This window comes from Sinohyriopsis cumingii, chromosome 18 (genome assembly GCF_028554795.1).
Source record: "Sinohyriopsis cumingii isolate HCF-2022 chromosome 18, ASM2855479v2, whole genome shotgun sequence".
Lineage (NCBI taxonomy): Eukaryota > Metazoa > Mollusca > Bivalvia > Unionida > Unionidae > Sinohyriopsis > Sinohyriopsis cumingii.
Genome location: NC_142978.1, coordinates 25826175 through 25844569, shown reverse-complemented (window position 1 = coordinate 25844569; position 18395 = coordinate 25826175). Strand labels below are relative to the sequence as shown.

The following is an 18395-nucleotide window of genomic DNA, read 5'->3' as shown; positions in this document are numbered from 1 at the left end:
GCTTTCCTTAGTTGGTTCAGCCCGCACTTCACAATGACCACTCTGTCCAATTCAATATCTCTTCTAAAATACACCTTACTTTCATTACATTATCAAGGGGCTTATTCAAGGTGCCCTTTCTCAAAAATATTGATTGAAAGAAGCCTCGTAACTTTTCTGCTTCCTCTTGGATCATGCCTTGTACCAGATCACTGGCTACTCTCAGGTTGGTCACTTGACTTGTCACAAAGTCTTTGGTGACTGGATACCTCCATTCATTGTAGCCTTTCCACCATATAAATGGCATCCACCATCCAGTACCAACTGTCCTTCAACTTGTTAAATAACTCTATTGTTATTCTATTTTATTCTGTGTAGAATGGCGCGAACGACAAAGGCTTTGACTTTATATTTCTCAAGCACGGACGTGAAGGAAAACATCCCTTACACTCACCTTCACATATTATCTACTATCGATACATAACTTAACCTATATAACTATTACATAATATGAAAACACCACCAATATACTATCAACACAAAGGTAAGGAGCAAAAACAAAACCTAAATATATTAGCCACACACAAGAAAGAGAAAAAAAAAAACTTAATTATACTATCCACACACGAGAAGGAGAAAAAAACCAAATATACTATCAAAACCCTCAATATCTAATATCTACACATGGGAAGAAGAAAAAACAAACCCAGTTATACTATCACCACAGAGGTGAGGAGCAAAAGCAAATCACACATATACTATCCACGCACGTGAAGGAGAAAAAACAAACCCTTACAAAATATTCACAAGCACAAATATACTATCAACACAAAGGTAAGGAGCAAAGGCAAACCCAATTATACTATTACCACAGAGGTGAAAAGCAAAAACAAATCACAAATATACTATCCATACACGAGAAGGAGAAAAAACAAACCCTTACTATACTATTCACAAACCACAAATATACTATCAACACAAAGGTGAGGAGCACAAATAAACCCAATTATACTATCCACACACAGGAAGGAGAACAAAACAGACCCAAATATACCATCCACACAGAAAGGAAGGGAAAATCACACACTCTGCTGTTTACACAAACGTACGCGAATGCTTACAAACCCCCAAAATCTACTATCCACACAAGCGTATGCTCACTTATGCAAGCACACAATCTAGTCTATTTTCTAGAGATCTGAGTAGCACTGACAAGGGCTGTTATGTTTTTGTTTTAACTTCAGATGCACCAGCTTGATTGTGACACCTCCAAGCGCGAGCACCACAGACACAACGGCGACTCCAATCATTGCCCCAATTGATTCTTGTGGTTGTGAACTCAGATTGGCTTCACGCTCCCAGTCTTTACTTTCAGGGATAGTGAAGACTTCCCTCTGTCTTCTCCTATTCCACACTGTTGGATGTTGAGGCCTCCTAATATATTCCTCACGCACCTGCACTGCTACTTGCTGTGGTGCTGGTAGAGGCTGCTGTGTTGGCAGTGGCTTCGGTGTTTTTTCTCTGTGGAGGCGTCATAGCCTCAGGCTTGACCTCACACACAAGTCACATAATTACGTGAGGTAGGATATATTTTTCTTTTCCTCCTCTTCTTTCTTTATTTTTCCTCCTCTTTTTCTACCCTGGCATCTTCGCCTATCGCCACCATAGCCAGCTCATCAAGGAGACGCCTGGCATATTCCATGTGCAATTGGAGTTCCATCAGTTTTGCGAGTCTGCTGCTCATTCTTCACAGTTGATGAATCAACAAGGGTATCCAGACTGACGAGCGCTCCCTTTATATGGGTTGAGCACGACCGTGAAGGAAAACATCCTTGTCACCAAAACTTACATTGTCCATATCATTACTACAACACACATTGATCGCGCGGACTTAAAAGAAACACTAACTCACCTTTTACTTACAAACACTAATTACAATTACAAACTCACTGACTAATTGACAAGCTAAGAAAACGAAGTGCTTATAGACACACTACTAACAAAGTTATAGAAACGAAGTGTCATTAGACACACTTCTATTATCCATTTTTACGAGGCACAGGTAAATAGTAAAGATGTACAAATTCGCGGTGAACGTTATAGGTATTTCCACCTTCCTGTTAAATGGTCGTGGTACTATCAACTTTGAATGTAATGACACGCAGTAACGGTACGGAGGTGTGTCTCAGCACGTTATACTCCACTACATCGGAGTACACAAAGATTAAATTGAGTCTTTCGTTCAGTTCTACCGGGGATCCAAAAGCCCTGTAAAGTTCCAAATTACTGTTGATCTTTGGGCCCAGATTATGTGGTACCATCTGCGGATGTCCACCCAAAATTTCAAACAAATTACCATTAAACCTGAGAGACAAACTGTCGATATCCTGAATTTTTATCAGTAGGTTACGAGCCACTTTATGACACGCAATTTTAACACTCCTTTTGGCTCTGTTTAGGGCTTTGCCAAATGCTAACTCGAACCTGTCCGCAATGGTGTCTACCAAATGTTCACCACTAAAATAATAGCCTGAATTTTCAACGTGTAGATGCTAAAGGATGGATTGCTTGCTGGCGTTGTGTCACCTGAAAACCCGATTTTATTTATTTCTTCTTGCAATTGGGCGTTCAGGATTTCGAACGGGAAATTGCTTTGCTTTTTCAGTGATGTTTTCGTTTTGTGTTGGGTAAGTCATTTCCACCAAAGCCACTTCCCAATGGGCTTCGTGATCCTATTGGATGGCCTGAGGTAATTTGGCCGTGTAACAACACACTGTGTTATTGGGAAACACCTCCATGTAACTGTCACTGGGTAAGGTTAAGTAAATTTGGTTGTTGTTGTTCATAATTCTAGAGTTCTTCGGCTGTCCGAGGGGTCACTGGAAGTCAGAGGAGTGTCTCCGCCCAAAATGTTGTTGTTGTTGGATTGGTGACTGACGCTGGACGCAAGATTCCCGTTGTTCCCGTTCGAGGAGTATTTCAGGGAAGTTTTGGGAAGAAGGTAACCGATTCAGCTGCTCAATTAAATGGTCTACAGTTGTTTGTCTCCTTGTTGCAGGCTCAAATTGGCAAAGGCCGCACCGATAACACAATACACTGCCTTTCTGAGTCTCGTCGCTCTTGTGGTACTGTTCTGGCTTGGGAAATTGGTAAATTGATCGATGTGTTCCGTAAGCAATGGCGGGTGCCCTGTGGGAAAAGACAATATTTGCACACGTAAGGATACAGCGAATACACATCCAAGTATTTGATTTATTCTCCTTTCTCTTCGTCGGCTTGGTACAGCCAACAGGTGGCATTTGTCCTTCCTGCATACAAACTGTCTTCCGGGTTCACTGGGTCCACCAACTTGTAACTTTCCATGATGCGTTTAAACTCTTGATCGGTTTTCAAACGGTGATCGTACTCGTGTTCCCACATTTTCACCACATGGTATCCATGCTGTTCTAACTTCAATAGCTGCTGAAAAGTGGCCTGGTACAAGTCTTCCATGGTCTGTTGTAAAAACTGATTTTTTCTGTCAAGCTGAGGGTAACAGAAGGGACATCCGTGAAATAAGCAACCGTTAAACTCGTACACCATGTTGGGGTTTTCTAAGTCACAACCATCCACCGAATACGTTCCGATGGTCTTTTCGCCTCCTACGTTGCGGACATGTTGGATCCATTTGTCTTCCTTGTCGCATAAGTAATGTAGCCAGTGTAGGGATTTGACCGAGTATTGACGTTTGACAAAGTTCGTCGTTTGAGGGCTAATTACATCCAGGGTGTTTTCGGCATGAAACGTTGCTGGTACACTAAGGAACACGCCTTGGCAATGGTATAGGCCTCTTTCAAAGGATCGATCTCTCCGTATTCCATGAAGAGGTCTCGAAATTTTCCACAGCAACGCCGTAAAATGACCACGTCGGAACGACGATACTAGAACATTTGTTCCTGAAAGTCGAAGGGGTCCGAGGCGTGAGTCTGGTACCAAGCGTAAAAGTTTCTGTTTGTTCGGCACGAATGTTGTCAGGGTCGTAGTCGTGAGCCTCAGGCAAATGGGTTAGAATGGCGTGTTGATTGGCTTCGGTATTGAACAAGTGCTGTTCCGTACGGACTTATCCATGTATGTGAAATCATCAAGGACAATTATCAGGATCACGGATGCGAATGTTTGGAAAAGAAGAATTTATGTGGAGAGACAAGGATGCTTGAAAAGGGTCCTTATCTACGGACCAGAAGTCAGAAGAAGTTTGAGGAAGAGAAGAAGATCTATGCGTTGCTATCTATGTTAACCGGAATGATCTTAACAAAAATCGAAAGGCCCTTTTCAGGGTCACTCATATGCCTCGAAACGATTCGCTTTCTTGCCTAATTTTCTTTAGTTTGTTGTATGATTGTTTCAGTGTTGTCTGTTGTAAATATGCCTCGAAAAGATTTGCATTCTTACCTAAAATATTTTTAGTTAATTGTGTAGTTGTTTGTATAATGTCTATTGTCTGAGTTATCTCTGTCTGTCCCGTCATTCCCGTTCCCGCCAAGCGTGCTAGATTTGTTTTTTATTTGTTTTGGTTTTTTTTCCGATCTTTGGTCCTTACTGATGTCATCCCCTTGCTACATTGTTGCTAATTGTCAGTACCGTGACGTCACCTCCTGTTCCATTCATAGTGTCCCTATATTAATGATAAGTCTCATTGTCCCTAGGCAGGCCCAATACCTTTTTGATTGAATTTTTCTTGTCCCTATAAAACTTGTCCCTATACAGGCCTAGTAATTTTAGACTCGGTATTACCTTGTCTCTATATCGCCCCCAATAACTACTGACATGATGTCATTGGTAAGCAAACCGTTGACTAATCGATGCGGTCTCATTGATTTATAGCGTGTTTTCCGCGCGAACATACCACTCTAGTGATACCAACGGATCCGCGAGTTCATTAATCGGGTATTGGTCCACAAACATTAATTTCAACTCTCTTGTTGTCATGTAACCTTTCCTTGGCCCACATTTGCGTACACGACCACTGAGACTTTATCCCCGTTTTGGTGGTTCTTCCTTCCATGGGGAGAAATATTGTTCTTACTTGGAAAGCACATGCTCCTTGGGAGTCTCCCCATTATAGTTTTCGTGCAAAGCTGTTTAAAAATTATCTTGAAAACATTTAAGTGCAGTTCGACCTTTACTTCACCAATGATTTGATAAAGGTTAATAAGCTTATCATACAAACTGGATGTCTACTGTTGTATATTGTGTGTCTATCTCTTGTTTACCCACCCTTGTCACTTGCTGGCAGTTGACGCTACTACATGTATTATTTTAATATTTCAAAATGTTATAGGTAAAACGTAAGATCCATTGCCTTGCTGTCTGCTCACATTTTCTGAGCATTTGATTTCAACTTTGATATGCACTCATGGGTTTGTCCTGCACGAACAAGCGCAAGAGTTTTTCTTGCACTTGTACGTGTAGGCCTTTTAAGCTTGTTTCAATTTTTGTTGTGATTGGTTTGGCTCAGGCGTGACTGGAAATGGCTCTGCTTCTTCTCACATCCTCACTCCACATATTCATCTTTACATAAATAAGCGCTGACCTTTCTCAATGATCAGTTCCAATTCCACCTTGGTGCTTTATAGCAGCGTAACCCATTGACTTTCGGAAGATAAAAAGTATTGTGCGGTGTCTAACCGATGCTCTGTATCACGGGAAGTCTCAAACACGTCAGCGAGGAACAACAGTACGTATAAGAGCAGATACACATTGCGATAGTCACTAGGAAAAGTGGCCCAGACATTATTTGCATGTGCGTTGTCGCTGGCAAAAATTTCCTCTCTCTAGAGAAACCGATGAATGAAAGACCTTGATAGGTGGCAACTGAGTCTCATCAAACGTATTCAACAACTCTTGCTTTAGCATGGATATATTCATTTGCACGTGAATACGTGAAGGTTTCAGGGTCACATTCACTGCATTGACAGGTAATTTTAAAATGGTCGCCTCCCTTCGCTACCATATTCAGCATATATATATATATATATATATATATATATATATATATATATATATATGCAGACTTTCATTTCTAATTTCTGTTTTTCGTTGTAATCTTGACCACTCGTATGTCGCTGTTCTTCCAAAAATGTACCAAGATCAATTAATTTATTAGTACGCTCCGAATATGTATTTAAAAACTCAGACAGCGCCTTATGAGGTTCGTCGACAAATCTGTACGATGTATTTAAGTCAACCGGCGAGTTAATCTTTTCTGTGTTGTTAAGAACAATCCATTGTTCGAGTATTGCAATTGCTGCGTTAGATAAGCTCATAAAGCGTTTTCAATTTTATACACGTTGACATTTCTGTGATTACATTTATACACCACGCTATTTATCTTGCACAATGTCTACGAAATATGATGCATAAAATTATAGGCATAATATAAACAAAATATCTGTAAAATATATCACATAGAAATATAGATACAATCCTTAAGATATATTCTGAACAACCGAAACAGCATTATCAGTATATTTAATATACAGTAAAGTCTTGATCAATAATTCGATTCCTGTAGTGTTTGTCTCACATAAACAAGTCTCTGCAAAATAAAGTATATACAAAATAGTCATAATCTAAAATCATAAAATGGCCTGACTGTGGCAAAAGCAGATATACTTTTCAGTATAAGTTACGCTACCAAAGTCGTTTACATGAGTTGCCAAATTATTCAAAGCGAGCAAAGTAGATTCCATTGTGGTTGTGTGTAGTTTATACAATAACAACGCATACACAAAGACGGGATGGTCTACATCTGCAGTGGCGTCGTTGTTGTCCGTGTCGCCGTTGCATTTAAATGATTTCGTAGTTGTATACCTGTATATCGAAATAATTAGTAATTGGCGCCGCCAATGAATTATTAATTATATTCCCCCCCCCCCCAAAAAAAAAAAGAGTAATCACTACATCGTGTACCACTAACCGAATTTGTGACACTAAAGCGCTTACGCCAAAGTATGAATAATTTTTGCTGCCTAAATTTTAGCGGCACCACATACCCATGCTTGTGACGAGCAGGAACAATTTGTTAAACTCATGTGCTATAGAAGGGTACTGACCTACCTCAGCTAAAGAAATCTAAACTGCCCACTGTAATACTACTCTTCGTAAACAGTTGTACACAATAGAAGTACATGTCAACAATCATCAAACGGCTTTACTCGGTCGTTCCAGCAGCCGAACCCATGATTGGCTCGTGTCAAAAAAGTTATCACGGACATTTTGGCATGAAGTAATTTGTCGGGGCAATACTGAAAACAACATACATTACATAGATGATAGTAATGGATCGGTACAACCTACTATGATCAGTGCCAATGTCCCAATTGCTCAAATTCGAGTCGAGCTGTTAGCAATGAATCTACTATGTCGTCGAAAACAGCTCACTCAGAAGCTTGGTACTGCACACGTATCTTGTGTTGCAACTCGCGCTGCAAATCATAGTAGCACATAACCTCAGTTTTCAGTCTCACATCCAAGGTTAGCTAGTCAGTCGCGTAAAATGGGCAGGATTTCTCAAGGCATTAAAAAAGCAAGACCAGACATGTCAGCTGTTAGCGTTATTACAACCGTTGACACTTACGATTCTTCCCAGGAGTCAATATATCAACATGCGCAGGAGGAATATTTTTTTGCACGATAAATAACAGGGTGCAGTTATTCATCTGGACTATTTAGTTTGAACGGATAAGATGATACTGTGCTTTGCATTGCTAGACATATACGTTGTAATTACCCAAAAATGGCCAATAAACTGAAAAGCGTTGAACTTAATGAAATGTGCAAACGACAGGAAACTTCACCTTTTACTGAAACATGTACTGATGAATTTTCCACTTTGTATGCAGATAAATTTGAACATTTTATTCAGCATTAAACAGAAAATAAACAGTTTCTCAACCGTATTAATCTTAATATTTAACCAGGTCCTAAATATAATAAATGCAATGTAATCATCTGCAAGTTCTCCAGTGAATAATTGTATTCCAGTTTGTAATTCTTTAAGACATATGCTTCCAGTATAACATGTTGAATGCCTGTCTCAATATTTCTCGTTCCACAAATTGCCTTGAAGAAAAAGTGTCTACGTGACCGTACTAGGGCCTGAGATATATTTTTCAAAATGTCTTATGTTACTAAATGCAGGTAATCTTTAAATTTGCTTGGCAGAATCTCGCCGTGGAAGTACAAATTTTAATTTTTTTGTCGAATTGTTGCATTAGTTTTAAACAAAAGATAAATACGGCTACGACACAAATTTAAACACAATAGCGAAACTTTGGAGGTCTTTGTTAAATTATTTTATTCATGAACATTTTTGTACACATTTTGATTATTTTTAATTACACTTTAAGGACAAACTCTGAAATTTTAAATTAAATAGGTATTTTCGCAAAGGAAATGTTGCTATTATAAAATCCCAAGTACAACAGATTTGCTTATAGTTGTTCAATATTATGTACAATCTTTTGTATTTCTCTTTGTGTCAGTCTGTATGTCTGTCTGTCACCCTCTCTCTCTGTCTCTGTCTCTCTCTGTCTCTCTCTCTCTCTCTCTCTCTCTCTCTCTCTCTCTCTCTCTCTCTATATATATATATATATATATATATATATATATATATATATATATATACATGCAATAAACTGACAAGGAACATTTTAAAACTAGTATCTAGAGGCTAGTTAGATGCTCGTTTTTCCCTGGTTGTTGTCAGTTTATTGCATTTATCTTAATCAATCCCTGACACACGTGATTCCTTGCTAGATCCAGTGCACTTGAAGGACGGTTATTCGTTATATGATGTGTATTCTTTGTGTGTGTGTGTGTGTGTGTGTGTGTGTGTGTGTGCATATATACATTTAACATATTGAATATCTGAAAATGTTTTAATCGGTATATGAATCCTACATATGTTCCGTGAACAGATGCTAGCATACATAGTTTTATTCATCCAGTCTTTTAGTAAGGAAATTAAAATAGATTAAGACAAGATGATTGTTTGGCTAAGGTGTTTATATATTAGTTGCTTCTCTGGTTGTTATGCTTAAATCAAGTGTGTATCCTCACTGGTGTTATTGCCTTATATAATATAAAATAAAACAACATATCAACATTTGATGCAATTTAGCACATACAAAGTTGAAGTAAATTTCATTTTCTGGGGTTGGAGATAATGTAAAAACTAAAACTTGAGACAAGCATTGGCATTGGTTTTCAGAGTAGAGGTGTTTAGGCTTACCGCAGTAAGCATGAAATTAAAGTAGGTGAATTAAAGAATTAATACCAAAATTCGTATTACAGGGAATGTTGGTACACTGGTTGTTGTTTTATTGTTGAGTGTTGTCAAAATTAAAATATAACGACATAGGGAACGACCTAGGCATTAGAAGGCGACGGATCATAGAGCGTTTAAACTAAACCAAACATGAAAGCAAACTATGAATGCAGAAAGTCCATAATTACAAAAACAGTGCTGATAAATTAGCAATGATGTTTTCCCGCACTATTTTGCCAGTGGTGTATATATATATATATATATATATATATATATATATATATATATATATATATATATATATATATACAAATATATAACCTAAGGTTGTGTAGATACAAAGAATATACGAACTTTGGAGCGAGAAATTACCATCGTCTGACCATCTGAATGATTTTAAAATATTAAACTTACTATACTGCATTTCATGCAGGTTCAGATAGTCTCAAAATCTTGCTATGGACTTCGAGAAGGACCCCCTTTCTGTCCCTGTGCAGTGGCTGTCATGGCAGGAAAAGATGTTTTCGTTGTGGATCAATGCAGCAAACCCATACGGATCTATATGCCTTTATGTGAAGACAGTACCCTAAAGGATAGGATTAAAAATGATGGTAATTCTTACCAGGTAAATACACAATGCACTTGATATTTGTTTTAAATCTTACGGCTTAAATCTCGATATCTTAGGTCTATACAGCAGTTAAGTGCTATCATAAGAAATCGGCCACAAAATATTTTAAAATAATTTTTATTTGTCGATATGTTTCAAACACCTGCAATATAGTATGAAAATGAAGTACGTCGTATCTTTTGAACACATGTTTTTCTTTGTCTCTTGTTTACAAATATATTTATCTTATTAATTCAAAAATGTTTTTGAATAGTTATTCTGTCCTTTTAAAGTCATAATATACAAAGAGGAAAACTCACTTTTGTAACTTTACAATATTTATAATCTTTTCTAGGTCTATCTCCCAACTGGAGCATGGGTAAAAATAACGACTGGAATCTCCTTTAACATATATATTTATCCATCCGTTTCGGACCTCACGGCTTCATCTGGATTATGTGGTTACCTTGACAACAGCGTACAGAACGACTTTATGCTTAGAAATGGATCGTACGTTCCTGGAGAACAGTTTGAGTTGTTTAACGCCAACTGGCTGTAAGACTCTTCTCTTTCCATTTTCACTGACTATTTGATCGCGCTGATGTCAATTGAATTAAGAATTGTTCATTCCACAGTCAAAACTGTATCTAGGTTTAGAGATGTCGTACAAAAAGCACGGCAAATAGCAAGAAGATCAGTTTATAATTTCATATAGCATTTACGGCACAATTTAAATACTAAGTCAGAATGACAAAACAATACCGTTAGAGATTTAAACCCCGTTTCTTTTGTAGAGTTCTTCCTGAAGAGAATCTTTTCAACATATCCAACTATGCGTCACTTCGAAGCTGGAATAGAGATGATTATCTCTGCCTTTGTAGTCAGTTTAGTTTGGTAGGGCAGTCAGAATCTTGTAGTCCTGATACACGGAAAATATGCAATGACAGCAACTTAACTGACAGTTTGGCCGCCCATTGTGAGGGACAGCTGGAAAGTAATATGTTAACACCTGTAGAATTGGATGCTGCTGATGCTGGGACGGGTATGGGAGAAAATGATTTTCTGATGGTAAGGATTCTAAATGTAAATTCATCTCGTTCGTACATGATCCTTGCCTTTCATATAGCCCACACAGATTTTAACGTAGCTAATAACGTAAGTTAAATCAAATATCATACTACAGAAAAATTTGTTTAAAACGGTTGTATATTCATGTACATGTGTCTGTGCGTTTATAGTAAGAGCCAAAGACAAGCTTGCTGCATCTGTAAACATTTATTTAAGAGTTTAACGTTGTTTTTTTATGAGTTTTTATCGTGGTATTAACTGTAATTTGCCGATTCACAGAGCAAATAACGCCAGAAGGGCGTTATGTAAGCTGTGTGAATTGGCAACTGACAGTTTATACCACGACAAACTTGAAGAAAAAAACAACGTTAAACTCTTATAATTGAAATTTCAAATTATTCCTTATGTTATTTTGTTTGCATCATTAAAAAACAAAAATCTTAATTGAGCGTAGTAATACATCCTTGGGGTTTTCTGTTACGTAGCTATTTATATCATTTGGGATCGTAATATATTTTTCACAAATTTCTACAAAAAAGAATGATTTTATTCATAAAAGATGAGAAATATCGGTTACTTTAGTCTTTCAGATTAAATTTATTGAATTTTTTTTTAAATTGTAAGAATTTTCTTTTCATTTAATGCTTACTTCCTGTCTGCCTTCACTGGCAGTGTTTATCTTATGATGTACACGTGACTCTATTTATAGAAGTGGTTATTATTAGAACAGTAGTTCTCCATACAGTTCATACAGAAATAAACGCAATTCATTTTGATCACGTGGTAACATTCTGACCAATGGAAATGTTACTTTCGTTTACCAGCAAGTGGCATTGCAATTATTGGGAAATATTGACTTGAATGATGCCATGGAGAGCGAATCCCTAAGCGGCTAACTTGACTTTTTCTACTTGACAGGCAATCTAGAAGTACGTCTTGTGTTACAGAAACATATGCGTACAATGTACAATATCCAACAAACCATGTGTATTATTCAAGATATCAAGTGATTACAGTATTTCTTTCAATTTCCTTTTTCAATGACCTAATTTCATTGTGCTTTTTTAGAAAACGAATTTTGATTAACGATAAATGTTTTGTTTTCAGCATATTATGGATTAAATAGATAACTATGTGCACTTATAAGATTTCACCGATTCTTCCAATTTTTACTTAGATAGTACGTTTACCGTGCACTTGTCAGGTAAAGGCAAAAACAAAACTAATGAAATGCGAAAATAAATATAAAACACAAAAACGTTTATCTGAAATTAATAGAAGAACTATTTTTCAGGATCCTACAATGTACATCCATTTATATAGCTTGAAACATCTGTAACTTGTAAATAATTCCAGGATGATAATTATGTGTTGAATAATGCATTTGGAAAATTTTCGATGCATAAACAGCACACTCTTTATTTTATTACTGGATAATTACCTTATATAAATGCTGCATATTTTGATTTTATTCCGCTACAGATTATATTTAGTCAGAAAGGGTAAATTTGTCAATACAAAACTGTTTGGTATATATTTTTCTAAAAGGAGAATCAGACAAATTATACCGAGGACACCGCCAGGCAAGAATGTTGGTCACAGCTGAACAGATCTATGTTGTTCAGGAAATGTTCCGAAGTTCCAGATATTGATCCAGAATCCTTTGTCAAGACCTGTGTACAAGATGCGCTGGTAAATATATTGTTCAGAAAATGCTTTCAGTTATTAATCTCGTGGATTTCTTGTATTGTATATAGAGAATATATTGCACCCGTATCGCCTGGCTCGGTACTACCGATGACATTCGAGGAGTACAAAACTAGAGCTCTGTCGAAATGTTTACTCCTTGAAGTATTCACTGGCGATAAGGACCTGGACTTACTTCTTCGTTAAATTTGATGCTTTGTATGTAGGTAGGGAGGTTCCTTTTTACATACGACTTTAATAATTGGTTCGATGTGTGTATGTGTGTGCATGTGCGTATGTGTGTGTGTGTGTGAGAGACACATTTTCTTGCACTGTCGGTCGCGAACTGTCACCCTATTGCACAGTGCATCTGCATGCCTCTTGAAGAAACGCGTTGGACAAAAATTGTTACAACTTATAACTATATATATATATATATATATATATATATATATATATATATATATATATATAAGAATGGGAAGTACTATCACTAGATCCTTCTAGACTTAAAGTAACTTCGCACACAGTACAAATGAAAATTAGCAAGATTTAAGATCAATACTTCGTCTCTTATGAAAATATTATTCATGGACTATCCCGCCCAGAAATGACACTCTGACTTATCTTTCATCTCTACCAAGCGCGCATATATATATATATATATATATATATATATATATATATATATATATATATATATATATATATAGAGAGAGAGAGAGAGAGAGAGAGAGAGAGAGAGAGAGCTACATTGTGTATTCTCCGATGCTGATCTTAGTCATAAGACGTTGCAGTAAAACGTATCCATTTTGAGATATCCCCTTGTATATCAAAATGTTCGTTACCCGTTCGCATATTTTTAGAACACTATAAGATTGTTAAAATAATTACCTGACAAAAAGTCGAATATAGCTCCAGGTACTCATAGGCAGACGAATTTTATACACGCGAATTTCGGCACACAAAGTTTGATTCAGAAAATTAGGACCTGTTATTTCAAACAACATAATTTGTCCAATGATATTGTTAACAAACAGGCTGAATCTTAGGAATTTACAAAACTGTTTGAATAATACCCACTATGGTTGTAATTACAGGTATATTTCTGCACAACAGATTGAATTTGTAAACTGTGAAGAGTATAATTTTCCTTGCCTACAAAAATGTTATGACTAAATATGACCTGAATTTTTATCTTCTTTGACTGTTGATTTCAATCCCTATTTCTACGAACAATCGAACCCTTTTAGCTTCAAAATCTGGAAAATATAAAATCATTTCTTGTTTTGCAGACCCCTGACGTTATTATATATATATATATATATATATATATATATATATATATATATATATATATATATATATATATATAGATGTGTGTACGCGTTGCTGAATTCTTATCTATTTATGTATTTGCCTTTGACATAGCCAGTAAGTGCATATATATGGTTAAATGTTGTGGATCTCATCAAGGTATATGTTATGATCCAGGGATTAGGTTTATCGTAGGGTTTGAAAAGGACACAGCGTCATGACTCTTCGGCCCCAGTTATCACACGTCAATTCTCAAACAAGGTGTAGATACATCTCCAATGTTTTTTGAAACTTCAGTAACATCACCATAGCCCTAGCCTCATCCTCAGTGACATCTGACATGCTCAAACTTCGAAAAATATTGACACAGTCTAAATCCATATAACTATCAATGACTCAAGCTTAACGTGTATATTCTTAACGGTTTAGTAGGAGTTTAGTTTTATTCCACACTTACATACATACTAACGTAAAGACGCTCGAACTGTACCACTATATTCCAGCCCTTTTTGAAACGCGCGGATAAATATCATTAATAGAGTATGGAGTAAATGACGTCAAGATGTAATAATAATAACTTGTTTACTATTACTACTACTGATGATGATAATAATAATACCTAATAGCAGTAGTAGCAGCAGCAGTAGTGTCACACCTACGTAATCATGTCGATATATATTAGTTACTTTTCCCGTTAGTGAAATGTTGGTCAACAATGTTGAAATTTCGGGATAACGTTTTAGTAAGTCAAGTACCCTGTAAAATAATTGTTGCTTTCATTCACAATATTCAAACGGTATGCTTATATGTTCTGTGAGTTCGTGTCTTGTCTGTTTCACCTAATTTATCGAAGCATTGTTACATCGTGGATTCATGGTAAATTATGCCAGTTGTGCGTTCATTTTGTTTCGAAGTCACATGTCTTATACATCACTAACTGCATTCAGGTGAAACTCTAAGATAATATTACAATATGTCTAAAAATTATAGTGTGATTGCCTAGGAGTTTATTACCTTGCTTGTCATCTTCTCTCAGTAGAAGTATGGTTTATCATTGTAAAGAATCTTATAGATTTGTGTTATAATATTTGTTAAAGACACGCATATTGAACATCATATGCTGTATTAAACACAAGGTTTGGATTAATATTACTTTTACTAAAGAATCAATTTTGAGTTGGATATGCTAATATGCGATGAGTTGCAGTTTCGTCTAATTAGTTAGACGACGTAAGCATCATTGTCAAAAATGTTAACGTTTTAAGTAGCTGTTATCAACAATATGACACAGGGGTTATTTTGGTAGGTATGCCGACGCAGGTTATACAACAGGTCGCGTGTAACTAATAATAATAATAATAATAATAATAATAATTATTATTATTATTATTATTATTTAGATTACAAAGACCATGTTCTGGGTATCTACTCACCTTGAAAGCGCACGGAAAAGTTGTCTCTACCAGGTGACAGTTAACCAGGTACCTCCATCCGAACTCCTTGAACAAATGAACGTAACTCGCATTAAAGACTCTACTGAAGGAACGATGAATAAAACGAAGGAAGAAGCTTATAATGAAGAACTTCTGCAGGAAGTAAAGAACCTGGCTTGTCTCATGAATTGTAGTGGCCGGGGAAGTTGCATCAGAGGTTTGTCCAGATTTTGTATATTTCCAGATGCATGTACATGACGCAGACATCATTTCTAAATACAACGTCCGAGGGCTGAAACTTTTCGGTCATTACTAAGGGCTACTAAGCATGTGATGCGTATGAATTATGATTGGTTGAGAGGATATAGTTTTGTTACATAATCGTATCAGAGAAGACACTATAGGAAGATGTATACGTGTCAATATTGTGTTGCGCTGAACAGTATTGCTAATTAGCCTCTTTTCATGGGCATTTAACATTGCTCATGTGGTCATTCGAAAGTCAGTCATCTTATCAAGTGGTTTAACACTGTTCAAATGGGTATTGTACGATTTAATGCCCTCTGTAATCCTAATATCCTTCTTTTACGAACAATCTAAGACGTTTAGCCAGGACCGTAGTGCCACATGCAATGTTGATATTCAAGTACTGTATACAGAATAAGCATTTTGCGATATAAATAATTCATTTTCCTCGCGTCACATTTTCGGTAGATTAGTTTCTTCGCCACAACACAGCAATCTTGTTTTCGGACAACCTCGAAAACTTGTTCAGTAGATAGTAAAGATCTGGAAACTTTACATATGCATGAAATCTACGATGTCCTTATCGGTTTCACTTGGAAATAATATGTTGTATCCAATCTGCATGGTTATGAGAACACAGAAGTAAATTTTGCATTATAATTGAAGTTTTAGGTTACTAGGTATGCACATGAACTGAAAGTGTCATTTCCTTCATTCTCTTCCTACTTTAACATACATATTGGCGCATAAAAATAATATGTACAGTGTACTGATTCTTAATTTACAGTTCTCTTATATATTATAAAAGATCAATACATTTTAGGAAAAAGGTTATATTTAAATAGAAATAATTCTCCTATGTGAACGATCCTTCTTTAGCAAGCTTTATCAGTTAATTATAGTGAAAAAGCAAAACAAAAATATATTGCTAAATATGATTTTTCGCAAGGTGCCTGTCAATGCAGAACCGGATATGGAGACGTTGACTGCTCAGTGGATTTGAATGAACAGCCTGAGGTTTATGGCATACCCAACAGAGGGGTTTGTGATCTTCAGAAGTCAAACTGTGAAGTGGTTTCTGTCCTGGGAAACAATTTTGTTGATTCAGAAAGTTTCGCTTGCCAGCTCTTCCTTTTCCAGGTAATCAATTTTATAAATTTGGACATGTAGTGGTGTATTTTGTCATTTTTATATGTAATTGTATTAAATGACCATTACAACCTGTCTGTTTGTATCGTCTTTAGCAAAATAGAATGTTGGCGGACAGTTTCATAAAGGCATCGGTCTGGACGTAATTATGCTAACTCTAGTCACAGTTTGTTTTCCTTCTGTTATGCACTGCTGTCCAAGGGAATGACGAACTACTCATGTATTTAACGCTACCAGCCAAGGCAGATCAAAATATTAGCGAAACATTTTCTACTTTTATATTTAGTTATGATCAAACTTTATATAAAGCCACCGAGTAAAAAGAAAGAATGGAAGTCATATTGTCCACTAAACCTTCCTGCGAAAACAATAAATAATGAATTCACAAATATAATTAATGGATACAAGTTTTATATCTCAGTAAATGATATTTAATTTCTAAGCCAGAGTTTCTAGCCTAAATAAGCATTTTTATATATTGAATGGAAAATAATAGGCAGTATTCACTCCATTCTCTTAGCAGAATTTAACATAAATATAGTCCACATGATATAGATGAATTTACAATTCAGACCGCGATGACATACAGATTCTAAAATATTTTTCAGATAAAATTAAATGAGACCATCTTCTATGATAATACATTAGTTGTTCTTAAAGCCAAGAGAGTCAGCTTTGCCGAAGCGACCTGCCCAATTGCTGATGTCAGATTTAAACGCTCGGTAGAATTTCAGGATGACGTTAACACTGTTGCCATCGGATACAGGGTTGCCATTGGTAACACCAACCAACGATTCAGCCGCAATGTCAGTTTCTTGATTACAGACTCTCTCTGTATTGATTGTTACAAGAGTGGATTTTCAATTCAATGTTCAAAGAAGGTATGTATATTTCCATTAATATTCTTATATATGTACATACAGTCACTCACTATAAGTAGAGTGATGTGATGTTCTTACGAGTAAATTATACAAGTTACAAACCAGTACAGAAAAAAGGAAACAAAAAAGAAAACTAACGTAAGCACCGATGGGTTATGTAGTAAAAATATGTCAAAAGGAAGAAAAACAGGAAAAACGGAATACACTCACCAGATCCTTCATGCAGCAAGATAAAGGCAAAATTGTATGATTGCATAAAGACAACTTAGACTTAAATGTGCTTGACGCTGACCATATTCGAGACTTTGTATTCAGCGTGGATGATATTGTGAACCAAACATTAACTATATATTTACAATGTAGCACAGCTATGTGGACAAAGTCTATCGAATAAATGTGGTAGCAAATGATGGAACAATGAACATACAACACTATACAACAAGTGTCAGACTACAACCGCCTTAAACAACAATAAATGCCACTTGTCTTGGTACATTTCTGGCAGCCTCCAAAGATGAAAGATTAACAAAATTGCATGTATGGAACATACATTTATAATGTTGGGCTGATCGAGTGCTAATGCATCCTACATGCGAAAGGATCATACTATGTTGAAAACAAATCGCGAGGAACATTGTTGTATAATGTCCAAGAATATATGCGAGGATAATGCGACATTGGAAGAAATAATATTTACACGTAACGGGACAGATGCC

At 36.3% G+C, this 18395-nt stretch overlaps 1 protein-coding gene across 2 annotated transcripts in view; it reads left to right on the top strand.

The window, feature by feature from the left end:
* The window catches only part of LOC149776255 (von Willebrand factor D and EGF domain-containing protein-like), a 55298-nt gene that overhangs the window by 14281 nt on the left and 22622 nt on the right, over positions 1–18395 (top strand). For both annotated transcript variants that reach the window (XM_089942309.1, XM_089942310.1), the window contains exons 5-11: positions 9723–9914; positions 10255–10454; positions 10694–10967; positions 12516–12659; positions 15371–15620; positions 16599–16789; positions 17407–17679. In XM_089942309.1, coding sequence (XP_089798435.1) covers positions 9723–9914; positions 10255–10454; positions 10694–10967; positions 12516–12659; positions 15371–15620; positions 16599–16789; positions 17407–17679 — 1524 coding nt within the window. The remainder of the gene's footprint in view (positions 1–9722; positions 9915–10254; positions 10455–10693; positions 10968–12515; positions 12660–15370; positions 15621–16598; positions 16790–17406; positions 17680–18395) is intronic.